We start from the raw sequence: 22095 nt of genomic DNA on the forward strand, positions 1-22095 counted from the left end.
TTCAAGCAATTTGACTTAAGTTACAAAGAAATACTCTTTGTTTTTCCAGAAGTAATTAAACTACATAACTATTCAAGTTGTTGAGATGATATTTTGGATGTGTGGGCATAAGAGCATGTACTTCAGAATTATGACAGTTTGAAATACATTTTCCATGAAAGTGAAAACCTAGATGATTTATTCTTCTCTATTTCAAGATCCATACACATCCCTAAATCTAGTACAAAGAAAGAATGGCAGAAGTAATTCTGGGGCTTTGCAGCCAGACATGCTAGCTTCAATCCCATCTTGGTTACCTCCTGGCTGTGAAACCTTAGGCAAGTTACCTGGGTTCTTAAGACCTTGGTTTCTCCATCCATAAAATGGGGATAATGAGTATAACCTCATAGAGTTACTATAAGTATAAAGAAAACTGTGCATGTAAAATGCACAGTGCTCAGCACATAGTGTCAGCTTTGCAAAGTTAGTGATTGTTGCATATATGACATGGAATTATATTCAAATGCCACGTATGTATTAAGTGGAAAAGTTTATCAGTAATTAGGCTTTTCATTTGTACTTAGGCTTAATTTGTACTTGAGTTTTTCCTTCTAATTTTAAATATCCAGTTGATTTTTTCCCCAAATTCTGTCCCTTTAAAACATAAAGGAGAATTATTCCTAGATTCCATAAGGCTCACTAACATGTCCTCTCCTGTCCTGCCCTCTGATGAGTGTGGATGCCTTCCTCTGCACTAATCTAGTCCAGAGCTGTGACTCTCAAGCTGGGTGCCCTGTGCCACTGGGAATTCAGGAAGACTTTCCAAGGGGTTTGTGGGCACATGGATAATTTCACAAGAATCAATGCCCGGAACTTCTCCATGCATACGTATCCCTTTCTAAAATACATCTTCCTCAGAAGGCACCTCTGACTCAGAAGGCACCCTCTTACGGACACCCTTCTGCTTTTCAGAAGAAAGACCGACCTATTCTTACTTAATATTCTGATGATGGGTCCAAGGTGCAAAAAATGCCAGGATGTAGAAAAAAGTGAGAAATTTATGTGTGGTTTTTGGCTGGAGAAAGTGAAGGATGCCAAACATTGGGTAACAAATCCTTCACAATTCAGGATGGTTGTTTTTTGTTGTTGTTTTTACAGAATTGAATATTTCATGATAAATCATTATTGATTTTTGTTATGCCTTGGAAGGAAATCAAAGAATTGAATCCTGTCTTTAAAACAAAACTCTTCCATCCCTAGCTATGTATTTATGTGAGCAAGTTTCCTCAATGCTTCCATTAAAAATAATATTGACTGATGCTGAGTCCTTCTCATTATAGCAATAAAAAGTATTCTGTCAATGAATTTATGAACTAACTGAAAAAAAGAGATGCCATTTCCATCTCAGAGGTGCATTGCCAATACAGTTTTATTTTTTAATTTTAGAACTAATTTAACATGATTTGTAATTTGTGTTGTTCTGTCCAACTGTGTACTGTCAGTAATTGAAATGATTACTCTTTGGGGGAGAATATTTTTTTAACATTACAGCCTTATGGTCGTTGAAATTTTGGAAACTGGAATTTATAAACATATTTTTCTTCAGAATTATATGGTGATCGAAAAGAGAACTTTGTATATAAAATATATTACATTGAAATAAAATTCTGTGGTCTTGAGATTCCAATAGGTACATTTTAAAGAGTACTACAAGGAGTTGTACTTCTACTAGGTACATTTTAAAGAGTGCTACTCAGGAGAGAGGACTGGTTAAATTCTCCAGCTCCTGAGTTAGAGTCAGACAGAGAGATTACTGCTGAGCCTGAAAAAAAGGCAGAATAATAATATTAGTTATTGCTCTCCCTTTTATTTGGACAAAAGACATAAGGCCTTGGATTTCATATATGTAATTAAGTTCCCTTAGAGCTCTACCCATGGATAAAATTGAGTCTAAGCTCTTACATGATACTTCCTTTTAAGTGTTGGCTATAACTTGAAACTACCAGCCTTTAGACTTTATATTACATCATTCATTTGCCCTCTCTTCTGGGTCACTCCTATACTCAAGCACGCTATGTGATATTTCCTGCCCTAAACAAATGAACAAATCGTTCAAGGATAAAAGAGTGTTTAAGAGAAACTAAGAGAGGAAATGGAGATAGAGAATATTTCAGCCCTTTTGCAGGAGCTGAGAAATGGATCAAGGGGAGGGTTTTGTTTTATTTTATTTTGATTTTTGCAAAATTTCCAGTCATTAAAGAAATACCTGTTCAGACTTTGTTGATACAGAATTAACAAGTGGTTAATTATGGTTGTTTAAGGGAGTGTGGGTGTGAATATTGCTAAATGATTTTAAGTTCCAATATTCTTTAATCTAGAAAATGAAAATCACTCTCCCACACAGTAATATTGAGAGAAATTCTAGTAAACTTTACTAAGGTACGATGCTATTAACCACTACTCAAAGTTCAAAATATTGAAATTGTATTCTGCTACAGTTTCCCAGTTAGTCAAGAATTTTACTTTAAAGAAACACTAATATTCATTGATCTTTCATTCTTTTTTTCTAACAGATTAGATTTTCCTATCTCAAAAATCCTCCTGATCAGTTGTAAATTTCAATTTTCCAAAGGTTTTATTACAAGTCACCAGAAAAATGTATATCCTCCCTCTCTCCTGAGAGGGCAAGCATGCTGTCCTGCAGAGGAAAATTCTATTATCCAGAAGTTAGAGCAAACTATTTCTCTTATCAAGAGTCATTACTCTGTGCTATCTGTAAAGTCATACTTAGGCTTATTTTTTCAACAGTACATTAGGCACTGGCAATCCAAAGTAAAAATGGCACCATTCCTGTCCTAAAGGACCTCACAGTCTAGTGGTGAGAGCAAACAAGAGGCAGCCAGTTTAACAATGAACAACACTGTGTTGCCATTGAGAGGCTTTGCCCAATGTCTTATGGGAGGATAGGGGGAAATAATGAGGCATGAGAGTGAGATGGAGGAACAAGATGGTTATCAGGGCACTTCGGAAATATTTTAAAATATCAAAGACATAATTGAAGTTTTCCTACAAAATATTTTCTAGTTCATCCTCAGCCCCCCAGTCCTTCCATTTTAATTGATTATTTAATTTGGGGCCATCTACGTATGTTTTAATAAATTGCTTAAATGGATAGATGTAAAAGTTGTAAATATTTTTTCTGGGCAATTGCTTGAATTTTACACTAGTGCAAACAAAGTCATATTTTCTTTGCACTAAATCTGTAGTCACTTTTACACTTAAAGAGAAAAATTTAGCTCATAAAGTAGGTTCATATCATGATAAAGACTTTCAGATGTTGTTTTATTCACTTTTACCTCACTGCCAAGCACTGATTTCTTTGGAAATGCATATTCTCATATTTATGTAACTTAAAAACATTGTTTAGATGGTCTGGAGAGAGTAAATTCTCCTTGATTTGAGACTGTGTCTTAATTGTTTTAAATTAACAGCAAAGTTTCACCTTCAGGTATTTGTACTTGAATGAAGAAAGCTACTGCCCATAATGCGTTTTGAGATTTTTGTGGCTTTTTTTTAATAATAATTTTTTTTATTTTTAAAGAAGTTTTAGTTTACATAAATGCTGCATGAAAAATATAGGCAATTCCCATATTCCCCACCTCCTCCCCCTCCCACACTTCCCCACATCAACAACATCCTTCAGTAGTGTGGTACATTTGTTACAATTGATGAATACATATTGAGCCTCCACAGCTTACAGCACCAACTATATGCTTGGCTCCAACTGCACAACCAGCAAGGGAGAAAGGATAAGAAGCTATAAACTAAAGAAAAAAAGGTGCTCTGCACCCAGAAAAATTACTCTAGTAAGCCTGATGCGAAGACACCAATAAAAAATTACAATCTACACCAAGAAACAGGAAGCTATGGCCCAATTTAAAGAAACAAGATAAGCCTCCAGGTGACATAAAGGAGTTGAGACAACTAATTATAGATGTTCAAACAAATCTCCTTAATAAATTCAATGAGATGGCTGAAGAGATTAAGGATACTAAGAAGACATTGGATGAGCACAAAGAAGGATTTGAAAGAATACATAGAAAAATAGCAGATCTTAAGGGAATGAAAGGTGCAATAAATGAAATTTTAAAAACATTGGAATCATATAGTAGCAGATTTGAGGAGGCAGAAGAAAGGATTGGTGAGCTTGAAGAAATGGCCTCTGAAAGTGAACATATAAAAGAACAGATGAAGAAAAGAATGGAAAAAAATTGAACAAGGTCTCAGGGAACTAAATGACAGCAAAATATATGCAAACATATGTGTCATGGGTGTCCCAGAAGGAGAAGAGAAAGTAAAAGGGGCAGGAGTATTTGAAGAAATAATGGTAGAAAATTTTCCAACCCTACTGAAGGACATAGATATCCCTGTTCAAGAAGTACAATGTACTCCCATCCGAAAAAATCCAAGTAGACCAACTCAAAGACACATACTCATCAGAATGTCAAATGCCAAAGACAAAGAGAGAATTCTGAGAACAGCAAGAGAAAAGCAATGCTAGCATATAAGGGATATCTAATAAGATTAAGTGCTGATTTCTCACCAGAAACCATGGAGCCAAGAAGACAGTGGTCTGATATATTTAAGATACTGCAAGAGAAAAACTTCCAGCCAAGAATCTTATATCCAGCAAGACTGTCTTTCAAAAATGAGGGCAAAATTAGAATATTCACAGATAAACAGAAACTGAGAGAATTTCTAAGCAAGAGACCAGATTTTCAGGAAATACTGAAGGGTGTGCTAGAGCCTGAAAAGAAAAGACAAGAGAGAGGGACCTGAAAGAGAGTCTAGGAATGATAATTACATCAATAAAATTAACAAAGTATCAAAAGAGTGGTGAAAATAAAATATGACAGATAAAACTCAAATAGTCAGGAATAAACTTAACCAATGATGTAAAGCACTTGTATTAAAAAAAACTGCAAGTCAATGTTAAAACAAATTAAAAAGGCCTAAATAACTGGAAGAACATTCCATGCTCATGGATTGGAAGACTAAATATCATTAAGATGTCAATTTTACACAAACTGATATACATATTTAATGCAATCCCAATAAAAATTCCACCAGCATTAAAGAAAAAATTGAAAACATGATCATTAAATTTATTTGGAAGGGTAAGGAGTCCTCAATAGCCAGAACCATTATAAAAAGAAAAAGTGACCCTCATCTCCAGACTTTAAATCATAATACCTACCTATAGTGGTAAAAACAGCATGGTACTGGCCTAAAGACAGACACAATAGACCAAAGGAACCAAATTTATGGTTCAAAACCAGACCCTCACAGGTATGGTCAAGTGATTTTTTACTAGCCTATCAAACTCACACAGCTCAGGCAGAACAATCCATTCAACAAATGGTACTGAAAGAATTGGATATCCAAAGCTGAAAGAATGAAAGAGGACCCCTATCTCATACCTTATCCAAAAATTAACTCAAAATGGATCAAAAAAGTAAAAAGCAAGAACCATAAAACTTCTAGAAGAAATTATTGGAAAGTATCTTCAAGACCTGGTGGTAGGTGGTGGATTCTTAAAGGAGATAAGAGGAGGACTGAGTAGACTACTGATGTTTAATGTATGTAGAAGTTTTAATTAACTTTACTGTAAAACTGTGGAAATGTGTAGAGTAGATGGTAACACACAGTGAGTAACAGCTAGTTTAAAATGGTGATGTGACTGAAATTGGTAGTCTAGTTATGTAAATGCCAATTGACAGAATGCTAGAGAATAATCTAGGAATTGATAGCACAGTAAACCAAGAGGTGGATGAGAATTGTAGTTGATGGTACAGATGCAAGAGTGTCCTTTGTGTATATCACTAAATGCACTAATCACTATGCAGGGTGTTGGGAATGTGGAGAAGCATGGGAAAAATACAGCTGGAGTGACCTATGGACTGTGGTTAGTAGTAATAATATAATATTCTTGCATCTATGTGAAAGATGTACTGTGTTGATACTGAGGCAGTATGGAAAATGTGAGCCAAATGTACACTATGGACATGGTAACAATCAGATGATATTATTTTATCTGTAGCAAATGACACACCGCATTGTGGTGTGTTGATGGAAGGGTGTTGTTTGGGAATTCTGCACATATGCATGATTGTTTTATAAGTTTACAACTTCTGTCATAAAAAATATATGTAAAAAATAATAATAGGGTGGATTAGGGGGAAAACACACCAAATGTGAGATAAGGACTATGATTAGTAGTAAGATTTTGACAATATTCTTTCATAATTTGTAAAAAAAAGGTCTCATGGCAATGCAAGGTGTTGGTGGAGGGTTGATGTATGGGACCCCTGTATGATGTTATGCATGTTTGCTTTGTAAGTTCACAACTTTTACTATACACTTGTTTATGTATGTTCATATATAAATGATATAAAGATAATAATAATAGGATTGGTTGGGGAAAGATACTTTGTTTAGTAGTAATATTTTGACAATGCTCTTTAATTGTTAGTTAAAAAGGTTTAACAACAATGCAAGTTATTGGTGGTTGGGTGAGTTATGAGAGTCCTGTATGATGTTATATATGTTTGTTTTGTAAGTTCACAACTATTATTATACACTTATTGTTTATGCATGTTTATGTATGCATGATATACTTCAATAAATAAATTTTTTTAAAAAAGAAAAGAGACCAATATGTCAAGTGTTCAATATTATTGCAAGGAACTATGGGGCCTTTTTATGCATTAATATCAAATAATTTCAGGCATGGCATTGTCTGACAAGGTCATTAAACACAGTTTTCTCTTTCTTCATCTGAGGACACTGAAGCAAACAGAACTCAAGTAATTTGACCAAGGAAATGCAATTAAAGTAATAAATTTTAACATCACCAGATACTCAAAAAAAGTTTTCCATGTGGTCTGTGAATTTGTGAATTTAATTACAAGTATGGATAGAAGTCTTCTGCAGATACTGGCAGTTGAGGACTTTTGGCTAATTAAAGTTGATGATTAAAAAAAAAAACCTACTAAGCATTTCCATGACTTTACTTCCATTTCTGGCATATGGAGTTTGCCTGTCACTACACTAAATACATTAAATAGAAGATACCTGCCATCAAGAATTTTCTATTATTTGAAGGCCTTAATGCAAATGAAATACATAAAATGAGATACATGCAAACACTTTTGGAGACAAAATTGGAAACAGAACTAATACAAAAATAAGACAAGTACCTCCTTTTGAGTTTGGCTTTTTGATTGTCATTTCTCTCTCCTTGCTTTACTCCTCTGTTTATAAATGCAGTGATGTTCTGTTTCTTCACCTTCACGATTTTTGGCTGATGTTGGCCTCTCTCAGCAGGCTGAGTTCTAAGGGAAATAGGAGAAAAGTCAATTATTTGAGTCCTTCAATTCTCCTCTTTCACTTTTTTTTTGGAGGACACACTGCTAGAAGGGTCCATTCAACCATCATACCTTGATATTCTCTCTTTATTAAACATTTCAATTTATAGACTAATATTTTTTAAAAAGTTTTTCCCCAGTTAGTAGTATTGCAAATTATGTCTGAATTCCCCAGGGCAGTTTTGATTTTCCACATCATGCATTATGAGACTCTGGGTTCAACCACCACTTTAATTGCAATCTTTTTCATGGCTTTGGACTTGTTTTGTTTTATTTAGTAAAAAAAGAATACTAACATGTACTGAGAACTAAGGTACCAAGGAGTGGTGTGCCTTATGTGCATTCTCTCACTTACTCTTAGCAATACCTCTATGAAAGAGGTACTGCAATTAATCCCACAAGGCCTTATAACTTAACAGTAATGGGCACAGAGCCAGAGATGAACCTTTTTTGCCTCTAGAGTCTATAGTATTTTCACTGTGCTATGCACTTTGTCATCCAAAGCACAGAGCACAGTGCAGGAGCACAGAGCACATGGCAGGATGCTCACTAAGAGTTGAATCAAATGTAACTGAATCAATGTAGTGGCATCCTGTATTGACTGTTCAGAGATACATTCAGAAATTAAAATAATTATTTCTAGAGTAGAAGAATAAATATGACCTTAAAACATTAATTTCCTGATTATTCTTCCCCATGGAGGACACAGTAATCAATTTTATAGATCTTTTATGGCCCACATACACCCATGTCCATCTAATATTATTAACCTTAACCTCTGTGACACTCATGAAACATTAAAATGGGAAATGGTAATAATATCATTAATAACCCTTTCTACATAATATGAGGAATTACTTTTATTTGGAAAAAAGGATAATATTACTCTAATTTGACTCAAGTGTTAACATTTTTGGTGTTAGTATTAATTTGTTTTCTTCTGATCATACAATTATTACATTCTTTTTGTGTGTGTGAAATGGAAAAACATCCCAATGGCCAAATGCTAATGATGTTTTCTTTAAGGTCTTAAAGTGTACAACTCAATGGGTTTCTGTTTTTCAGCTGAGGTTTATAAAGTCCATATTTGTTTCTCTTGTGGGAATTTTGTTTGTGTATTTTAAAGATACGTTTACCATTTCCCTCAGGCAACTTGTGTGCCAATCTCAACCCCTTATTATCAGAGCAACAACAACAAAAAAAGTTTCTCACTTTGCAGTGTTATACAGCTCAGACAGATTTAGTTTGTTCTTCCAAAAACATTTGTAAAATCCCTGCTGCATGTTTTTACAAAAAATATTATTTGTTCTTCATCTTTTAAAGAATGTTTATCCATAGAAAGTCTATGTATCAATATGAGATTTGTTTTATACTTTAAAAAATTTTTTGACTTGAACTTTTATGCTAAATATCTTCAAGAGGTAGTTTTATTGTGGTTGCTTTTTAATATTCAACCAAATGAAAGTCGTTTCTGATACCAATTATATTGTTTCTAATAAGACATAAAACTGAGCTTCATTCCCCCCTTTTGTAATCCTCTCTATCCATGTTAAACCTGAAATTAAAATTTTAGGAGGACACTGGGATTCTCTTAGATTGTTCTCTAATTGGCTAGATCTCCCATAGCAAAAGGAATTAAATAAGCCACTTTGACATTGTTATTTTTGTTCTGATATACAGAAAAGTGATAATAGTGGGGGGAAAAAATAAAACAATGAAGGTTTGAATTGAATATTTTACAGTGGCTTCCAATTTTGGCTTCAAAACTATCTCGTTGCCATATATTATCCCTGGTTCAGAGAGGAGGGTACCCTATTTGAACAAGTGGCAAGTTGAGGTTCACCTGTTTAGTAGAGTCACAACCTAAATTTGGGAATTCTGAAGCAAGCCCAATTATATCTCTATGCACTTTCCATAATTAGATGTCATGAAATGCTGGGGGTGGGGTGGGGAGAGAGTGGGGAATGGAGTGAGCACCTGTAGAAAAATTTAAATTACAAGATATTTAAAACTTATTATTTCAACATGTATGTATGTCTATCTCAGACAATCATACTTTGCTGTTTAATTTAAATTTTTTAAATGTGTAAGGAGAAATAACCTAAAGAAGTCCTTCAAATTGGTCAGCTTTGAAATGACAAGGACAAATTTTCATTTCACCATATGAATCCTTTACTTTCTTCACAGCTTCAAACATTTTTTGAGACATTCCTAGGGGCCAGTTCACCTCTTCAGGCTTTTGATAATATGAAGGAAGCCATAAGCAAACTCCTGCTAGCAGCTGAAGCATTCAGTGAAAGATCTACTCTGGGACCAAAGACCTTTGATAGGTAAAAATAAATATAAACGTTAAAGAAAAAAGAAAACTTACCTTCCAAAAATTGATGGTTAACAAAATCTTTGCATCGACTATTAGAAATAATTTTCTTATACATAATTAATTTTGTTCTCAAATATTCCACTGTTTTAATAATACAGAGAAAGTAATGATCTATATTAACAAAACTCAGTACCTCAGTTTTCTTTAATATAATTTGTTATTGCCTTTGTCATATGGAAATGTTAAATCTAATAACGCAAAAAAAGGGGCTGCCTCAATTTAAGCTTTGTTATACTTTGTATGTAAATTAGAATGCCTAGCATGTAGGAGTGCGTAGTTTTCTTCTCCTTATTTAGATTTTCATGGAGAAAAATCATTGCTAATTATAATGTGTTATGAATATTTTAATGCATTTATGTTTTCTGTAAGGAAAAAAACAGATTCCAAATCCAAAAATAAATTATGTCTAATTTTCGATTATCCAAGCCACTGCCCTTTTTATTTAGTGCAAATATTGCAAACTAACTGTAGTAATGCTTAATAACATCATACCAAATAATAGAGTAAATGTACATAGAGTATATTATGTTACCTTGTGTTTTTACTTCAGATGCAGATTATGTTTTCAACTTTTAACTTTTGATATTGGTTATGGCAGTTTCAGGTACCCTGTAGTTCTCCAGGTGAGTATGTCAAAGACTACATATGGTTTGAGCTTTCATGCTTTGCTCAAAGATGTGTGTGTGTGTAGCGGGGGCAGATTGTTTTTAGTCATAGCAATCAGAAAATGGCAACTTGCAGCCAAGCCATCACTGCGCTATATTTACTGTGTTTTAGGAAATTAGTATGTACAGGATCTATGATTTGTATTCCCATCCCCATTACTTATCCCTTCAGAGTAAACATGAAATTTTGGTGGTTTAACCACTATTTGTGAAATAAATGTAGTATTCAACATAGTATGTGTTAATGTTGCAAAGAAGACATGTAGAAAATAGTAAATACAAAATTACCTAGCTTCTTTACATAGTTTTATAAAAGACAACTCATTTATTCTTTACATTTAGATATCTAGTTTTAAATTGGTCTATATTTTAATTAAAAAGCCATAAGGGGAAGCGGACTTGGCCCAATGGATAGGGCATCTGCCTACCATATAGGAGGTCCGTGATTCAAACCCTGGGCCTCCTTGACCCATGTGGAGCTGGCCCATATGCAGTGCTGATGCGTGCAAGGAGTGCCCTGCCATGCAGGGGTGTCGCCCGTTTAGGGGAGCTCCACGTGCAATGAGTGCACCCCGTAAGGAGAGCCGCGCAGCGGGAAAGAAAGTGCAGCCTGCCCAAGAATGGCGCTGCACACACGGAGATGCAACAACAAAAAAAGAAACACAGATTCCTGGTGCCGCTGATAAGGATAGAAGCCGTCACAGAGGAATGTGCAGCAAATGGACACAGAGAACAGACAATTGGAGAGGTGGGGGGCGGGAATAAATAAAAAATAAATCTTAAAAAAAAGGCTATAGGAATTTTTAAGATATATGTTTCTACTATCAATATGTATAAATTGAAGGGTGTTGCTTTTATTTGCTATTTAATTAAGGTTTTTTTCCCCTCTTAAATCAAATCAGTTTCTTCTGAATACAGTCCCCAACATATTTGTAATCTAAAATAGCCCTTAGAGGCAAGAAGATGAAAAAAGATTGAATTAGTCTTTAGAAAGCTGTATCTTGGAATATGGGTTAGGAAGAAGGAAAGAGGAAAAAATAAAATTATGTTGTAGCCAAAATTCAACTTCATGTTGCATTGACTTGTTCTCAAACTATCATACAGAGAGACTGATTTTACTATATATAACCCAGACATTCAGTTGAATAGCTCAAAGATTTATCCATAAAATTTTGAAGCTTATAAATCTCTTCTTTTAATGGTTATTTATTCATTATTTTACATTCATATCTAATAGCTTCTATTATGCTTTTAAAAATTTATTGTCCAGAAAAAGGTACTATCTTTGATGAATACAAATTCTTCAGTAATAGAGAAAAGGTTTTAAGGTAAATGAATGTGGCTTTATGATGCATTAATGTTCTTACATGTTAGAGAATTTTAGCTTTCAAAGAACAGCATTACTTGTATTTATACAATTGCTGACCTCCAAAAAGACCACTAGATGTCAGTTCTGATCTACAGTCCACAGGAAATAAATCAGGTTTTGGAAGTAATTCCACTGTATTAAAAGAATATAAATGAGAAATCTTTGCTGTGCTTTTACTTTTTCAAAGGTGCATGAACATTTAAAAGTTCAAGATGATGATAATATGGATTTTGAGGACCAAAATACAGAAGAATTCCTTTTAAAAGACACTTTTAATTTTCTCTTCTCTAATGAATCTTCACTATCCATATTTTCTAAAATGTTTCAGAGATTTTACAGATCAGGTGTATTTAAGGTAAGTGCGTATTTGTGAATTATTTCTCATTTCATGTCATTCTTTAGAAGGTACCATTTTCTTTATTATACAGTTAAGCTACTTAATTATTTGAAATTAGTTGGTATTCATTATATTGCACCTCTTAATATTCTGCTGACTTAAGGGCCAATAACATTTGTGTATGAACTAAATATGTGAGTGATTGATTATGATGAAATTATGGGTTGAAAATAAGGTAAAGCAGTAGATATGATTAATTATATATATTATAGAATGCTTTATAAGGAATGTTAGAACTTTATGAAAGCAGTCTCAAATATTAGTGGTTACTATTCATATTACATCAGGTTAACATGTTTGGTCAAATGCGGATTACTCTTACTCTTTTTCAGGGGTGCATATTAGCATAAGTTTTCCCTATACATCAAAAAAATTTACAGTTTACCAACCAAATATAGTAGTGTTCCCTAGATATTTTTCTGTTTTAAAGCCCATATTTGCAGCGATTTAAAGTATCTGGAAAAGTAGCATGTGAACAGTTTTGCAAACAGAACTTGATATTCAATGGAAATGTTTTAGAGAGATATAAAGTGACCTTATAGACTGTTTTTTTCGTATGATTTTGTTGATTTGGTCTTCTAGTTCTCTGATTTCTTTCTTTGGAGAATGAGTTGTCATAAAAATCATTAGGACTGTTCCCAGCTGAAAAAAAAAATGGTAACATATACACCTTCTAATACCAGGGAAGCATTAGAAAAAAACGGGTGTGGAGGAAATATGGGCAAGGTGTGTTTACAAAATCCATTAAACTCCAAAATGGTAATGACCCATATATGAAGTTCACATGTAAATGTCCATTTGCTGCTCTGATCTCTACTGCCTTGGAGGCCAAAGGAGATTCCTCCTGCATTCCCAAACTGATTGTTAAACAACTTCTACCTTCCTGTGCTCATTTCCCAGCCTCTTTACCAAAGCACCATTGAGTTGTTTCATTCGGGTCCTCATCAATACGAACTTTTCTTATATTGGGATGTGCCTTGTGACAAGAATAAGTTACTGTGTATTGTTTAGCATTAATTAGCTCATCTGTATTTACAGAGATTAAAATTTGATTGGTTTAGAAAGTGGGAGGTAATTGGGCTAAACATGGTTTGACTTAGTAGCAATTGCTTAAAAGTTTTTTTTTCCCCCTAATACAGGATGAAAACTATAAAAAGGAACTAAATCAATGCTTGTCTTTAGAGGAGATTAACTCAATTATGACTTTCATAAAGGAACTTGGAAATCTGGGGCAATTCCAACTGGTAAAACAACAGTGATATTTGATTGCTCTTGATTCCTTAGGCTCTACTAGATCAGCCATAAACTACTTGCTTTTGACCTCAAGCTAAATGAAGATATTCCTTTAAGAAATAAAAATCTTTGTAAACTTCTTTCCTCTCTTCCGAGATCTGAATACTATGATGAGTAGGATCTCTGTGTTTTATTTAACAGTTACAAATAATACCTGGCATGTTAAGGTAGAAGAGTATGGGATTAGTATAGCTGCCAGAGTTTGACAGTTCTCAAGGAGAAAATGTCAACATTTTTCAAAAGAAGTTTTCCTTTTATCTTTGGGACATTTACCATGTAACAAAATTTATTTCTGCTTCTGCTCTTTTCGTTTATGTAAGTTCGAATTCAACTGAACATATTTTAGAAAACTATTTAAATTTTATAGAAAACTTCAAAGAAAGAAAACGTAAGTAATTATAATAATTTTAACCAGTTGGTTTCCGTCTGCAAAAAATAAATAGCACTTATTTTCTCTTTTATGCATTTTCTTGAGTTTTTAAAATTTATTGGTCAATATCAAAGGACAACTGATTACATATGAGTGTGCATACTTAGTACTTGCTTTGCTTCCAGTTTTGCAGCATATGTAGATGAACTATAGTGAGTTTGTTATTTTCCATCTAAAGTTTATTCATACAAAATATTTTTAAATAGCATTTTTAAAAATCCATGATTATTAAACTTTTTGACTCAAATATTAAGTTTCTAATTTAATAAAATCTATATTTGCATATGCTACTTTTTATAAGCAATGATCGATTTACTAAGTTAACTAAGGAATATTTGACACCTTATATAATTTTATAAAAACTTATAAATTGTTTTTAATTTAGCCCCATACTTTGGAGGGTCCAAAGTAAGTTTATTGCCCCAAAGAAAACTTAATCGACATACAGTCATTTTAGTTCATTCTGATATATTGGGTATTACATTTATGGACAGTTTGGCCCAATAATTTACAAAAATAATGACAGAGAACTGTGCTCACCCTTCAGGAATTCATAATTTAAGACATTGTAGAGAACATCTCTCAGCATACTGTGAGGAAGAATGAAAGAGTTATTTTATAAGGAAATGGCCAAACCCCAATTTCCTGGTGTAGAAAGAGGATAACCACTGATTTGGGGGAAGAGTGAGATTAATATTTCTTATCCTGACATAACTCACTTCTAATCCAGGAGGATTTTTTTTATCATTCTTCTTGTTCTCTGACTCATATTCAGTTACTTAGCTGTTTCCAGATATGTATAGCAGTAAGGAGAAATCCATTACTCTTAAATAGCAAGAGAAAGAAAACACTACATTTGAAAATATAATCACCTGCAAAAGTAGTTTCTTATACAGAATATACATTTACTTTGACAACTGCACAGAAAATTAAATTATGGTACTGACCAATGGTTATTTTTACATTTATATCAGATGTTTAAATATCTGAGTAGATATAAAATCTTCCCGAGTAATACTACAGTTTAATTTATTTTCCATAACTTTTTCTGATATTTTGTCTTCAAATATTCTATTGCAGCTCTTTCCATCTACTACTCTTGGGAGTCAATCTTTGATGCATGAATTTTATGATATGGCAAATCCTATAGAAAAACCTGGTTCAGTCCTGACTCAGTACTGGTCTCTTTTAAATGTATTTCAACAATTTCAACTCATGAATAAAAAAGCACAGCTACGTCCACTGGAATGGTAAGATAGCCACAAATTTGGGATACACAATCCAAAAAATTCTCTCATGTAAAGATTGATTTCAAAAGATTACATTAAAGAAAGCAACAAAAAGAAATGTGTCCAAAAATTCATGCTCTGAAAAATGAACTGCTTTAAAGGATTGAAACCATAATGATTCTAGTGGTCTTCAAACACTAACAAAAATATATCCAACAGTTGTTTAAACCAACAGGACCTGACTCCACCATAAAATAATGCTTAAAATTAAAAGTTTCAATATAGTTTCATCCCATAATATATATCCTTGAATTGCTGGAACATTAGAGAGAAAGAATTAGGTGAGATTTGTTTTATAAACCATCAGTCAGTGTGGAGCCTGAGAGGGTAAAGTATTTATTTAGAGGGTTTGTAAGGCAAGACTTTATTCCAGGCAAAACCTTTCCAAGTTTGTATATTTGTTCTGTCACTGGCACAACATTAGAACTTTTTGATTAGAAGGTAGACTCACAGAGGGAAACACTTGGTGGGGAGATAAGATTCTTGGCCTCCCATTTCCACTTCCATTTTAATAAGAGGCGTGATCAAGGAGTGAAAAGAAAGGCAGGAGAGGTGAAACATATTATCAACTCCAGTAGTTGGTGAAGAAACAGGGTCTTAAGTTTTGTTTGCTTCTCTCTTACAGGGATGGAATTAAAGGAGTGTTTGGCTTTTCCACTGCCAATACAACAGAAATAAACTTTAAACCTCCTAGAGAAATGAAAGACCAAATGGAGATGCCAAAACCATTCGTGTCTCCTGCAGTCACCCTCAGGAAGTGCTTCAAATTTAGCTAACTCTAACTTCCTGTTGGGTTATACTTTATTTCCTACTTCCTTCAGGAGATAAAACAGTTATATAATAAACTTTTTTTATAATTCAAAAATATAATCATATATTTGGAAAATTCTTAGGACATCTCTCAGGATAAAAACTCACTTTAATGACCTCGACTTTATGAAGTTATCCTTATTCCGTCAATACTCGAAAGTAGTAGGCCTGGTGGGTTTTGAGTTTGTATGTTTGAAAGTTAGGTTTTATATAACATATCTTAAAGCCACTTTGTAATTTCTACACACTCAAATAATCCAAGACTTTATCATACATCATGAAGGGGGAAGAGCAGGTTTGATTTACCACGTAGCCTGTTTCAGTATTGTTTCTAATTTTGAATGTGTTCCCTTGAGAAATGTGAGCATTGGAAAGATTGCTCCCCAGCAAGTTTTTCTAAAGTTGTACATATGTTGTGAGATTAAGCAATTGAGCTATATTAAATTCAGAAGATTGGAATCCCTGCCATTGAGGGAATTTAGGAATGATGTGTTGAGTGTAGTAGAAAAGGCCATCCTTTTCAAAAATCAGACGGACTTGGATTCAAAAATCCTGACTTTAGAGTTCATTGATTATAGTGGTTAAGGTTTTGACCCTTCAGAATCTCAATTTTCTCATCTGTAAAATATGGATTATACTACCTACCAAGTATTATTTCAGGAAGAATATGTAAAATAACTTTCTCATGCCTCATGGTAACTGAAATGTTGCAGTGGAGGCAGATGGTAAATACCAGTATGCTTCCTTTTCATGTTTCTAAACAATCTGAGTGTCACTTTGGCATCTGCAATGGGGATAATTCTAATTATCTTTAAGTTTACCAATTATTGTATATATATTTAATTATCATAATCATGCCATATTGCAAGAAGGATGCATATTATATATATTTTCCAGTAGAGGAGGCAGGTTTTGAGAAGATGGATCCTTTCAAGTCCCAGCAGAATTAGAATGAAAATCCTGAAATCAATGCTGGTACACTATCTCCTTATTTTCACTTTCCTGAAAATAAAATTGCACGTGTACTTTGCTCTAAGAAAATGCTTTCAATGAAAATCCACATTATTTAACAAGTATTTGTACAAATACAAATGATTGAAGAATGTTTTCACATACATAGTGTCTCATTCCATCAAGACAGTAACTTTTCCAAAATTCAATTTGTATGCATTTCAGGATTATGTATTTCTTGTGAGCCTCACCTGAGGTCTTTGCTTCATATGAATTTAGAGATTTTTAAAAATTTGGCCTGGCACAAAGTTGGACTTCAATTAAACTTATCACACCTCACACTTGTCTTAACTGTTTCTTCATTCCTTAAGAGAAGGGGATTCTTTTAAAGTAAGTCTTGGACATCATTATTTTTCACTCCTAATTATTTCTTTGTGTAGCTCTAAAAGAACAAAGATTTTAAAAAAATGAAACTATAATACGATTATCACCCCTTCCAACATTAGCAGTATTTTTAATTTCTTGATTCTTCTTAATCTCCTATCTTTAGTTTATATTTTGAAGGAATTGACTATGCATTATTCATCTCTACCAGTGCCCAACATATTACCTGGGGCAATAAATAGGTATAAATTTTAATTTAGCACAACATTTTATTTGATTCTTAAAGCAGCCCTGTGAAGTAAGGAAAATATTATTTTCTCTGTTTTGCTGATGTGGAAATGGAGACACAACAGCACAAGAAAGTCATGTCATCTGGACCAGCAAATTTTTCTGTCTGCAATTTAGATTATTTTGGCTCCAAATTTGAAGACTTAAATGACAATCTGGCCAAGCATTTAATTAGACACAACAGAGAAAACAAGGCAAGCACACTAAGATATAACATACCCTTAGGATTCACTGCTGTTAATCAGAGCTTAAGGACATAAGTCTTAGCAAGGCATAAGCCATTTCCTTCATGGTATAGTTATATTTCTTAGATTATATGGATGTTCTTCTGACTGTGCCTCTGAGTTTCTAAGGCTTCTGGCTTCAAAACTGTGTAAACATTAGCCAACCAGATTCCATTAAGAATGTGTATTCCTGAATCAGTTCAGTTGGATCCAGGCTATCAGAGATTATTCAGTTTTGGACTGAAGGATGACTATTGGCTCTGGTTTCCTTCAAATGTGCTTCTGCTGATTAGTGATGATGAGATTCCACTCACTTCCTTTGAGGCTAGATTGCCAGCTCAAAGCTGTGTTTCTTTTTGTTCACCAAAATAACAGTGCCCATGCAGAATAAAAAAAATAAATAATTCCCATGAAGTTTGTTTGTGTTAGAAATAATTCCTATGAAGTTTGTTCATTTCATTTATCCAGAGTTGTTTGGCATTGCATTTGCAGGAATTCTTTTGCAGAGGATGAGAACATTGAAAAATCACAGGTGCCATTTGATGCAATTGAAAATAAAAAAGGTAAAAGGATATAGTCCCATTTATTTCAACATGAAAATAAGTATTGACTGGCCAAAAAGCATATAAAAATGAAAATTTCATCAAAAATGAAAATTAAACAAGGAAATCCTATTTTCTTTCTAATTTGAACATCTTTTTCTTCTTAAAAATAATACAGTTGGGTAAAGTATAGGGAAATATAAATTAGAACTACTTTTCTTAAAGTGTCATTTAACAACCTATAAGAAGAGCATTAGAAGATATTCTTATAGTCCTGAATATCACTTAGCTATTTATTTTAAGAAAATAATTAAGAATGTATACAAAGATTTAATTACATAAATGGTGAGTAAATGTCAAGAATTAGAAACCACCACAATTGCAGTAATCATGGGTTAGATAAATAAATAAAGGTATAGTCATTCAATGAAATACTATGAAGCAACTTTAGTACTGTGAAAGAATATTTATGACATGAAAGATGTTTATGATATATTGTGAAATGAGAAAATTGACCTAAAAGAATCATGAACATATAGTATTAAGGGTAATTAATGGTGATTTTTAGTTCTTCTTTTAACTACTTCTATTTTCTATTTTTTCCCTTCTAAAGAATCATTCTTCTGGGTTTTGAATCAAATAACTTCTTTTGTTTTATTTTAGCTTACAGTTTTACTTAGAAGTACTTAATGGTATAATAAAAACTAAATAATAAAATGTGTTTTATTATTCTGTTTGGGATTACTAGATATTTATTCTTTATATACTTATTATTTTTAATAATGATATTCATTTTAAATTTACCTTTTCAGCAGCAGTACCACAAATTATGAATGAGACCAAAGAAATACATTGCATTAATGGTGAGTTGAGATTAAAGTACTTGAGTAGCATAATCAACAATGTGGCATACCCTGCTTTGAATAACTCATGATTTTATCATATATGGGTATCTTCGGGCTGCTGACTTATTTTAACTAAATTCTCAGAAGTTATAAGATTTCTGAATGAGTCTATATGTGGTCAATTTGCATAAGATGACCATTTCTAATTTTCTAATTGTGAACATTTTAAAAGTTAAATTTTAAGTTTTTATTTTAACACCAGAAACTTCCAAGCTCATTTTGAGGAGCCTGATGGGTTCTAAGGTACTGACTTGGAAGCCACTTAAGTAGAAGAAATTAGCTCATCTGCTTTATACACTGATTTTTAGGGGTCTCACCATCCCATGGTAATTTCTTTCCTGCTATATTATTATAATAAATAGTACTTGAGAAGACTTTTCTTTAAAGTAGTTGATATTTTCAATTCATTTTCTACTTATCATGGATTTTTATCGAGATATAATTGAGAAAAAATATATAACAATAACACATTTTAGAGTATTACATAAAACTTAATATTTATAAATAATTTTCTTTATAATCTGGTTGTATGATTATAGTGGTCTTGTAAGTAAAGCATTCTAGAGAATCTACCTGACTTTACAAAGATCACAGGGTTCTTAAGCGGTTGAACTGAATCATGAAGCTGAGTGTTCAGATTCTATGTCCAAAGTGCTGAAATTTTCTTAATATCCTATAATATATGGTGCAAAATTTAGAGTTATATTTGACAGGTTTATTTTCTATAATGTGTACCTTTATATGTATATATAGTGTTAAATATGTATGAAGAATGCACTAAGAAAATTTAGTCTTTAACAAATAAAATAGCTATTCTGTTAAAACATTAAAGCTGAAAAAAATAAAATTAGTAGACTTGGTATAATTTATTATAAATAGAAATCTTCTGATTTAGAATAATAAACTGCTATTCTGCCTTACACGCTCCCACTAAAAATCTAATTTGTATCTTCTAAAATTTGATTTAATCTATTCATATGTTTCAATACTATCATTAAGATTATGGTAGACGGAGGGGCTATGCAATAATAGAGTGTAATAAAGTTAACAAATATGTCCAATTAAATAAAAACAGTATTTTGCATAGTGTGTTGCTAATAGGAAAAAAGGTAACAGATATTCCTTTTGCCCAGTTCTTCCCTGCATTTTTCCTCTCCCCAGTACCTTACCTCTAGAAAAATAGATACTGCTCAATTCTTCTGAGAGACTGATATGTAGAGTGTAGTGGGCCAGGGAAAACCAAGAGCAGGACTGCAGTAAGCATTTGTTGAGAGTCTGCTGTGTGGCTGGATTAGATGTAGCATCATGTAAGCTACTTTACATCGTTAGACTTCCATTTTCTCATTTATAAAATGAAGATGATAGTACTGGATGATCTCATTTTTGTCAGGTCACAGGTAACATGGTATAGAGAATATACACGTTTGATAAGCTCTTCAACTTTTTTCATGGTTTTATGTTGATGAAAACTTGCCCTACCTGGATCTCTTCATAATTAAACTTTCTACTTTTATGGTGTGATTTAAGATTTTAAAAATAACTTGATATGATGATGCCTCAGAACAGGTAGGATTATCTTTAGGAGTCTAGGCTGTTCTTGCATTTAATATGAGTTATGTTTATCCCTCAAGAGGGCAATAAAATTCCATGGTTGAAGAAACCATTAAAAGCAGCCAAAAGTTTAAACAGCTTTCTCAAATATACTTGCCAAATAGGGTTAAACACCTGCTACCACCATACCTCTTGCTCGATTCTCCATACATCTAAGTAAGTTAAGCTGGTCTGAGACAAGTTGAGACTGGGTTGGGAAGGATGCTAAAGAGACACCAGGTGTTTGTTGGCAGCAACACTGATGATTCAGTTGCAGAATATGTCAGAACTAAATTGGCTTTAAAAGCAGGGATCTGAGACCAGCTCTTATGCCAGGGTGGAGAGTCTGATGAAACCAAAAATAAGCACTTGCTAAAATCTTGCTTAGTAGAATGATAGCATATTTCATCACATGAGAGTTGGGTTGAATTTCAGTGTTAAAATGGGCAAGGCCCACAGAAAATTTTCGCTATTGAGTGAAAGTATAAAATGCCAAGAAATTAGCTATCAGCGAACCTTTATAAAAATGTATCCTATTAAGTTAAAGTACAGGCAATACCTCATGTTATTGCACTTTGCATTTACTGTGTTTTTTACAAATTGAAGGTTTGTGGCAACCTTGAGTTGAGCACATCTCTCGGTGCCATTTTTCCAGCAGGATATCCTCGCTTTGTGTCTCTTTGTCAGATTTTAATTAGTGTATATACATTGTTTTTTAGACATAGTGTTTTGCACACTTAACAGACTAGTGTGAACATAATTTTTGTATGCCCTCAATGCCCTGGAAAAACAAAAAATTTGCATGACTCGCATTATTGTGATACTCATTTTATTGCAGGGGTCTGGAACCAAACCTGCAATCCCTCTGAGGTATGCCTGTACATCTTTTATTTTAGTATTTTGAAAAATATCTGCAAGTTTATTATTTGTTTAGTTGGTTCTGGGGATAAAAGAGTAGTGCAAGTATTTACATTCCTTTTCTGTCTAGGAAATGTTTGTGTCTAAACATAGTCCATATCCTTGAACTCTAGCTATCTCACAACCATAATATTCCTTTTTACTGTGATTATCTCAGTGCCTTGAACATAGACAATGCTGGGAAAAAAAAAACATTGATAAAAAATGAAGGATTTATTGGGTGGTTGAATTTTAATTGAAAGCTCTTCAGGATG

General features: G+C 33.2%; 1 protein-coding gene across 13 annotated transcripts in view; it reads left to right on the plus strand.

Moving 5' to 3' along the window:
• CPED1 (cadherin like and PC-esterase domain containing 1) overlaps positions 1-22095 on the plus strand; it is a 290477-nt gene that overhangs the window by 129503 nt on the left and 138879 nt on the right. For 9 of the 13 annotated variants that reach the window (XM_058297272.2, XM_058297277.2, XM_058297278.2 and 6 more), the window contains 7 exons: positions 9594-9736; positions 10337-10409; positions 12008-12175; positions 13357-13461; positions 15021-15190; positions 18379-18449; positions 19241-19291. In XM_058297272.2, the coding sequence (XP_058153255.1) occupies positions 9594-9736; positions 10337-10409; positions 12008-12175; positions 13357-13461; positions 15021-15190; positions 18379-18449; positions 19241-19291 (781 nt within the window). The remainder of the gene's footprint in view (positions 1-9593; positions 9737-10336; positions 10410-12007; positions 12176-13356; positions 13462-15020; positions 15191-18378; positions 18450-19240; positions 19292-22095) is intronic. The other 4 variants (XM_058297280.1, XM_058297273.2, XM_058297276.2 and 1 more) reach the window with 1 other exon arrangement.

This window comes from Dasypus novemcinctus, chromosome 5 (genome assembly GCF_030445035.2).
Source record: "Dasypus novemcinctus isolate mDasNov1 chromosome 5, mDasNov1.1.hap2, whole genome shotgun sequence".
In the NCBI taxonomy this organism is placed as follows: Eukaryota; Metazoa; Chordata; class Mammalia; order Cingulata; family Dasypodidae; genus Dasypus; species Dasypus novemcinctus.